The sequence below is a fragment of the Lolium rigidum genome, chromosome 1, assembly GCF_022539505.1.
Source record: "Lolium rigidum isolate FL_2022 chromosome 1, APGP_CSIRO_Lrig_0.1, whole genome shotgun sequence".
In the NCBI taxonomy this organism is placed as follows: domain Eukaryota; kingdom Viridiplantae; phylum Streptophyta; class Magnoliopsida; order Poales; family Poaceae; genus Lolium; species Lolium rigidum.
The window spans coordinates 29,804,170-29,813,310 of NC_061508.1; the positions used below are offsets into that span (position 1 = coordinate 29,804,170).

The 9,141-nt window shown below is 45.3% G+C and overlaps 1 protein-coding gene across 1 annotated transcript; it reads left to right on the forward strand.

Moving 5' to 3' along the window:
- The first annotated feature begins 2,600 nt into the window (after window positions 1-2,600).
- On the forward strand, window positions 2,601-4,655 carry LOC124685145 (putative UPF0481 protein At3g02645). Its single transcript, XM_047219467.1, has one exon. It carries the CDS (start codon window positions 2,683-2,685, stop codon window positions 4,423-4,425), a length of 1,743 nt encoding a protein of 580 aa, XP_047075423.1. The 5' UTR covers window positions 2,601-2,682; the 3' UTR covers window positions 4,426-4,655.
- The last annotated feature ends 4,486 nt before the right edge of the window (window positions 4,656-9,141 follow it).

Sequence of the window (9,141 nt, forward strand, 5' to 3'; positions counted from 1 at the left end):
ATGTGATTAGGGGAGTAATGTTTTTTTTTTTGTCTATGATCGAGTGCAAGAGATGTATGTTACATATGATACAACTTTTGTCTATTTCCTCATTACTTAAATAAACCAGCACATTATAAGTTTTTCTACGATAACATGCTAAGAAACAACCAACAATAATGGATTGATAAAAAATATTAAGTTGTCATCATTTGTTTGCAAATATTATCAACCCCAAATTATGTTTCAAAGAGACAAAGTTATACGAGGAAATTGGTGACTGAACATATCTGTAGTCACCAAATTAATCTAATAAATATATATCGTATTCCTATTTACAATATTGGTAGTTTAATATATCGATCTGGTTCTATAAGTAAGAGTTAGACCATAGTAGTATAAAAAATGGTAAAAACAAGTTATAGATGTTCTATTACGATAAACTATATGGTGATAAAACCTAGCAATATCATTTTGACATTTTCCATTTAACAATACTTTCTATAATTATTGGGAAACACAATTAATGATTGATTATTCTTAAACAACACGTATTATGAAATCTAGAGGAGATCAATTCTCATGTAGGTTAGAATTCTCTTAACGTTGTTTCAAAAATTTATTTAACTAGAAGCAGATAGACAAAATTGTGATAAAAATAAAATCATAAATATAAAAGGAGATATAAAAATATCAAAGAGGAACTTTTGTTTACAAACCTTGAAACTTTCATAGTTATGTGATTTTTGGGGTTTTTATCAAATAGTTGCATTTATTTTTAAATTTTATTACATTCCCCCAATTACTTAATTTTGTTGTATGATGACACTACAAATATGTGGTGTTGTAGTACCCTTTCGGATCACAAAAAACTACTTTAGGATGGTAAATCAATCAAAGAACCAAGAGTACATAGGATTACTAGTTGAAGGGTAAAAGTCGAGTTGGAAGTTAGAAGACCAAATTTACATAGTATCAAAAATGGTGCATAAAAAAGCAACTTATACCTTTAATATGGGTGTTGCAGGTTAAATTAAATGGTGCACAAAGCATCCCATATACCCATATGATCACTATTTCAATATAATAATAAGAGGACAAATTCGTTGTGCCTACAAGAATATGTCCATGTCTAAGCGACTATGTATATCAGAATAAAAGGTAAAAGAAGGAACAAATATCCACATAAAAAAATACTTAACATTGTTAACATATTAAAGATTTTTCCCTAGTAACTGCGGGTTACATTCTACTAGTGATTACGAACAACACGAAGAACCAAGTAGTCTTCCATGAAGACCATCGGAGACGAAGCTCACGAGCTCCTCGAAACGACAAACCAAGCGCCACCAAGACGGGATTGGATCCGGGAGACATTTATTTGATACAACACCACCGCAATCAATGGCACATCGACATAGTCTCAACAACAAAACCTAACCAAACATTTTTTTCTACGCACCATACGGCAAACATGGATCCCTCCCCTTCCCTATTCATCAATGGTGTAATATGTACTTATTTTTTTCATCAAAGTCCTGCAACGTCGTTATGTCAACCCTATCTCCATTGGATATTGGTCGTATAAACCCAACTGAATAGATCAATATAGCAATAAACTTAATAAGTTGGCTAAATCTTCGAGGTTTTTAAGATCTAACTAACATAAAAAGTTGAAACAAAACCACAATGCAACCCCTTACAAAGATGTATGCCAAGTCCACTCGGTATGGTTATTGGCGTGCCCTTTTGCCAACGCTACTAGTAAGACACTACCGGTGACATGTTACTTTTGAAAACACGTCAATGGTGTGTGGGATAAACGTTGCCCACATGGGAGGAATATAGTACCGACGTGGCACTATAAGGACACACAACCATTATTATGTCATGAGTGGCGTGTTATTCTGGCACTCCACCAGTATGTCAATTACTGGTGGTGTGTCCATGGCACGTCACATGTATCAAGTATCAGTGGCACTATATCAGTGATATGCCACATACATGTCACTATTTGCGATTTTGCCACGCCGCTAATAGGTCATTTCTTGCTACACAAGGAGCAAACATATTCAGCACCACTACCACCAGCAATTCAGTCCGCCGTTGTCTTGCACTAGCTGGCCGCCGGGGCGATGGTTACCAGAGAGAAGATACCAATCGAGGAGAATGTAAAAGGTTGGCCTGCTCTTAGCTTGCTATTGACTAGGCTTCTGTGTGATCGATCAGATTTTGCACCAAGGCACTAGTATCGATCGTACTATTGGCCAAGCACAATATGGCCGAAAAGCAACGTACGTCGTCTTTTTGGCTGCCCCCGTCTATACAATGAAAACATGTGAAAAACGATGTCCATTGATCAAGAGAGAGACATAAAGAAAGGAAAAAAAGAGAGACATCAAGTAATTTTGTTCGTCAAACAAGAAACAGAGAACAAAAAGAAACACCAAATGTCGGGAGTTCGATCATGACCGTTATTGTTCTTAATTCCCACGTTCTTATCGGCGTCTCCCGCGTTAAATTTAAAATCCTAATTTCATCAGTAGTATCCATCGATCATTAGTAACAGCTATATATTACCACCATCGGTGAGCTTAACAATCTACAACCAGCTGCTCTTACGCCGTGGCGGCACAGCACAGGCACACGCACCCTGCCCCGCCCTGCACACGTACATAGCGAGCGAGCGCAGAGAAGTTATTCATGGCCTCCAGCTCCGACGAGGGCAGCGGCAGCGGTCGCCGGCCGCTCGTGTTCGACGAGCTCCGGTGGGTGGTGCAGATCCGGGAGTCCCTGACGGAGGACGCCGACGACGAGGACGACAACGGCATCCCGGTGTCGGTGTTCAACGTGCCCAAGCAGCTGCTGGTGCACAAGCCTGAGGCGTACGTGCCCCAGTTCATCGCCATCGGCCCCTACCACCACTGGCGTCCCGAGCTGTACGAGATGGAGCGCTACAAGCTCGCCTCCGCCCGTCGCGCGCAGCGTCGCCTCCGCCCAGCAGGCCTCAAGCTCGACGCCCTCGTCGCCCAGATCGCCGACCGCCTCGAGCGCAAGGTCCGCGCCTACTACCACCGCTACCTCGACTTCAGCGGCGAGACGCTCTCCTGGATGATGGTCGTCGACGGCGCCTTCCTCCTCGAGTTCTTGCAGATCTACGCCTCCGCCGCGGATGATGGTAGTGGCAAGCCGGCGCTGCGGAGGGTGTCATCGAGGATGGCGCACCTGGTGGACTTTGCAGGGAGGAAGTCGGCGCACGGGCTCATACTCCGGGACATGCTCATGCTGGAGAACCAGATCCCGCTGTTTCTTCTTCGCAAGATTCTCGAGCCGCAGTGCGCGTCGCCGGAGGAGGCCGGCGAGCTGCTCACGAGCATGGTCACCGGGTTCATGAAGGAGCTCTACCCGTTCAAGATGGTCAATGGCGAATTCCCGGCGGTCGACGTCGCTAAGCATGCGCACCTGCTCGAGCTGCTTTACTACCTGATAGTGCCCAAGCCAACCGAGGACGACGCGGCGGAGGCACACGACCACGACGAGAGCTACGACATCGAGGAGCAGCCGGAGAACGGCGGTGGCAGCGGAGGTGACGAGAAAGCGTCCGGTGGCGGCGGCGAGTACGTGGCGCAGCTGTTCGCCGCGATGTGGGGCGTGGCGTCGAAGATCGGGAGAGGCCCTCTCCACCTCATAATGAAGCCGATCGCGTTTGCGGTGAAGGCGCCGTGGAAGATGCTCACGGTCGTGCCCGGGATGTCCGGGATAAAGCACCCCGTCGAGTCGTTCTTCATGTCCGGCGCCGACGGTAGCGTCGACCCGTCATCCACGTCTTCCAACCTGAGCCGGCCGCCGCTGATCGAGGAGATCATGGTCCCGTCGGTCACCGAGCTCGTCAACGCCGGCGTGCAGGTAACCGCCACAACCGGTGGCCTCTCCAGCATCAGCTTCGACGGCAAGACGGCGACGCTGCACCTCCCAGTGGTGACCGTAGACAGCAACACGGAGGTGATGGTCCGGAACCTCGTCGCCTACGAGTCTTCGGCGGCGTCCGGCCCGTTGGTGCTCACCCGGTACACGGAGCTGATGAACGGCATCATCGACGGCGACGGGGACGTGGCCCTGCTGCGGAAGCGCGGCGTGGTGCTGAACCGGATGAAGAGCGACGGCGAGGTGACGAAGCTATGGAACGGCATGAGCAAGTCGACGCGGCTGACGAAGGTAAGGGCGGTGGACATGGCGGTGGAGGAGATGAACCGGTACTACAACGGCCGGTGGCGCGTGAAGACGAAGCGGTTCATGCGGAAGTACGTGTTCAGCTCATGGCAGCTGCTCACATTCCTCGCCGCCATCATGATGCTGATGCTCACCACGCTCCAGGCCTTCTGCTCCGTCTACACCTGCTCCCGGTGGTTCGGCGCCGTCACCGTCACGGCGGCGACGGGAGGATGATTTCATTAATTCATGCGTGCTCTGCGTGCGCTGCTTGCCTTACTGGATCAGGCTACGCGACATTGATTTGCATGAGTATGATTTGGCTGCGAGTGGATTGAGAATTATTTTGTGGATTCTGGTCATACTTGTGGTTATATGAGATTCTGCCATTGGTTTGGCAACATGCTTGTGGTTATCGTGAAAATAAGGGTCAGCTCGACCGAAAACTAGCTTCCTTCATTCCGGTATGTAAGGCCACTTAATTTTGTCTTAAGTCTCTTTTATGCATAGTTTAAAATAGCCGAATATAGCCGGGCTATAGCCTTTCCTGCATGGTACGGCTAACTGCATTAGCCCGCTAAAAGGTGTCAAAGTCCTTAAATAGCCGGCTATAGCCGAGCTATAGCTGTTTTGGAAAGCCGCGGCTATATCCTATAGCCGGCTATTTTAAACATTGCTTTTATGTTTGACCTTGTTCGTAGAAAAAATATCAATATGTACAATACCTAATAAATACATACATCACTATATGGTACATCTAATGATATTGATTTGGTTTTACAAATGTTGATATTTCCCCATAATCTTACTCAATCCTAAAACAATGTGACTTAGTAATAGATCAAGTGGCTTACATATCAGGATGAAGGATTAGCATAACCATTTGATTTCCCCTCAAAAAAAAAGCATAACCATTTGATTCCTCAGTACTTTCTCCGTCCCATAAAGATTATCTGCGATTTATCAAAATATGGATGTATCTAGACACTAAATAGCATCTAGATACATCTAAATTTTGAGAAATCTCAGAGAACCTTCATGAGACGGAGGAAGTAATTTGTATTAATAATGCGCAGATGAAAGCCCTCACAGGATAAACGATATGTGCCACAATAGGAAAATGTACATACACGTTGGTACGAAACTCATTTGGATAACCTAAAATAGTTCAGATGTCTTCAGAGAAATCTTGAGATATTTGAGATCTTGATGCAAACTCAATCTACTATGTCGTGGAATTCTAGATAAAGTTTGATCAACACCTTTTAGGGGAAAACCGAATTTAGCGAAGAAAACATACATAAGAAAGAGGTGTTCAATAATTTTGAAGAATAAATATTTGGAGCACCCCATTGCAGATCGATGCTGAAGAATAATTGCCACTCTATCGACCTATTAATTTTCTGATCCATCGAATGGCTGGCGCAGCACACACATAATAATACAGCTAGTAGTTGACGCGTGCAAGCTGGCAAATCCCTAAGTAGCTGGTTTTTCATTTTATGATCCGCGCATAGTAGATCATGGCTTCCAACGTGGGACACTGATTTATACATAGTAGAGTGGGGGCATGGAGCTGTAGACAGTACATCATATATATCTTGCAAGTGTATTATATTATGCACATCGTAAAGCTGGTATATATACTGATTTAGCATGCAATTTGAAAATAATGATAATCTAGACTTTATAATCTTGCCTCATGATCAATCTTAAAAGTTGATGCATGGACACTAGGTAGATGAGGGGCGAGTTCCTGTTTTTGGTTTTAGGTTTTTTTAATGTCTACTTTGGGATGGTGAGGCGGGGGCTACATCTTGATGGTAGAACCCTAAGTAGCTGGTTTTTCATTTTATGATCCGCGCATAGTAGATCATGGCTTCCAACGTGGGACACTGATTTATACATAGTAGAGTGGGGGCATGGAGCTGTAGACAGTACATCATATATATCTTGCAAGTGTATTATATTATGCACATCGTAAAGCTGGTATATATACTGATTTAGCATGCAATTTGAAAATAATGATAATCTAGACTTTATAATCTTGCCTCATGATCAATCTTAAAAGTTGATGCATGGACACTAGGTAGATGAGGGGCGAGTTCCTGTTTTTGGTTTTAGGTTTTTTTAATGTCTACTTTGGGATGGTGAGGCGGGGGCTACATCTTGATGGTAGAATACTAAGTAGCTGGTTTTTCATTTTATGATCCGCGCATAGTAGATCATGGCTTCCAACGTGGGACACTGATTTATACATAGTAGAGTGGGGGCATGGAGCTGTAGACAGTACATCATATATATCTTGCAAGTGTATTATATTATGCACATCGTAAAGCTGGTATATATACTGATTTAGCATGCAATTTGAAAATAATGATAATCTAGACTTTATAATCTTGCCTCATGATCAATCTTAAAAGTTGATGCATGGACACTAGGGGTAGATGAGGGGCGAGTTCCTGTTTTTGGTTTTAGGTTTTTTTAATGTCTACTTTGGGATGGTGAGGCGGGGGCTACATCTTGATGGTAGAATACTAAGTAGCTGGTTTTTCATTTTATGATCCGCGCATAGTAGATCATGGCTTCCAACGTGGGACACTGATTTATACATAGTAGAGTGGGGGCATGGAGCTGTAGACAGTACATCATATATATCTTGCAAGTGTATTATATTATGCACATCGTAAAGCTGGTATATATACTGATTTAGCATGCAATTTGAAAATAATGATAATCTAGACTTTATAATCTTGCCTCATGATCAATCTTCAAAGTTGATGCATGGACACTAGGTAGATGAGGGGCGAGTTCCTGTTTTTGGTTTTAGGTTTTTTTAATGTCTACTTTGGGATGGTGAGGCGGGGGCTACATCTTGATGGTAGAATAAGGTTATCCCCGTCATATTCTTGCTCTGGTGGTCCGTCTAGCACTGGCAGAGGGCGCGTGGAGTTTTGTGTCCGGTGGATCTCCTGCGATCCGGTTCCTCTTCGTGTTCGTCAGTCTGGTTACATGTTTAGCTCTTCCGATCTATGGTTCTCATCATTGGCGTTGGTTGCTGCTCTCCTACGTTGGTCATTCGTGGTCTTAGCATGACAACTTCCCGTCTGTCTACTACAACAAGCTTTGCCCGACTCCCGTGATGGAGGGATGAGGATGGCGGCGTGTCTTGGCTCGCTCCGGTGCTCGTAGTCTTTGCTAGGGTCCAAATACCTATTTATATATTTTATTACCTTTGGCAGACAGGACGACGAGCCACACACACTCCAGTGGCATGACCGAAACGGAACGACTTGCGTGGACTGACCCACCCGTCCACTAAATTTAGGTCGCAGATGCGTCGGGCCAAAAAACGCACACGTCCTCCCGCGTCTTCCCCTTGGCCATCCCGGGCCGTCCCACCAATGGCACACAAACAATCAACTCCCTAGCCAAACCCTCGCCCGCCATCTCTGCCGCTACCCATGCAGCGCAGCCATCCGGGCTCTAGGTCACTGTTGCTGCCACTTCCCACCGGATCCTGCTGCCTAGGAACCACGTTCTCTTGCCACCGTTTTGCACCATTTTCCACACAAGAGATTTTGGTTGTTACCATCCCCAACCATCGCCGCGAGTGTTTCCCCCATTTCCAACAATACAACAACCCTCACATGTTGCTAGAGGTAACTGCCTTTTGGGCTCCATCCCTCCGCATGCATTGAGGCCATGTACAAGTTCTGCAGCGTAGTTATTGCGGTGTTTAGCAAAGTTTATCCGAGAGAGCCAAACACCAAAGACACTACCCGCCTCTTGTCCCTCAACGAAAAGAGGGGGTTTCCTAGGATGCTAGGTAGTATAGACTGCATGCATTGGGAGTGGAAGAACTTTCCTTTTGGTTGGCAAGGGCAGTTCAAAGTGCATGTGGAGGGGTGCACGGTCATACTAGAGGCAGCTACATCACATGATCTAATTATCTGGCACTTCTTCATCATGACAGGATCAAACAATGATATCAATGTGCCCCAACGCTCACTGCTATTTGCTAGGCTTGCAGAAGACAATGGTAATCCTTATGGCAAGGATTATTATCTAGTTGATGGCATCTATTCTTTCTGTCCACCTAGTCAAGACACTATGCAACCGTGAATATGAAAAATCTAAGAGAGTCGCCAAAGAGCAAGAGGCTGCTCAGAAGGACGTGGAGCGGGAATTTGTTGTGGTTCAATCCCTGTGGGCTATTGTTTAGCACCCTGCTAGAACCTGGAGCACGGAGAGGGTGTGAGAGGTGATGACAACATGTGTGATCATGCACAACATGATCATTAAGGACGAGCGTAAGACAACATCTATGACCAATACTGGGAATTTGAGGGTGACTAGGTTGAGCCACACCCCGGACAAATGTCTTGGGAACAACTCATGACCACCTTCAAGCCGATTAGATCGAGCATATGTGGGCTCATGTGGAAAACTAACATGGCTAGTCAAATTATCTTGTTTGTGAGACTATGTGGTTGTGAACTATTTATGATTATGAACAACATTTATTTTATTCATTGCTCTCAATATGTTGTAAATAAGATGGTCAAATGTGTATGCCCAAGACAACTGGCCAACGCTGGACAAAATGGCTAGCACGGACTGAATGGGCTGCACCGTTTGGGGCACTAGCCTAGCGTGTCGGACATCGACCGAAATTTTATCCGGGGCGCGACCCAAATGGACAGAATCGGACATCTTCGGGTTGCGTCGCTAATGATGCCCTTATGCAAGCGTCTTCGGTGTCCGGAGGAGCTTGAACCTTGCACAATGGTACAACTAGCCGCACCACTCTCGTGGACTCCATGGGTTTCATCGGTTTCGTGGGTCGGTCTAAACAGTAGGGATTCTGAAGCGCGGTATCACTAGTAGGAAATAGCTTATAAGCGAAAAAAATAGTAGTGATAAACTGTGAAAATGCCAAAATTCTTGCAA

Bases quoted from the DNA above. Each gene is read 5' to 3' on its own strand.
- LOC124685145 (XM_047219467.1), top strand. From the start codon at position 2,683: ATGGCCTCCAGCTCCGACGAGGGCAGCGGCAGCGGTCGCCGGCCGCTC.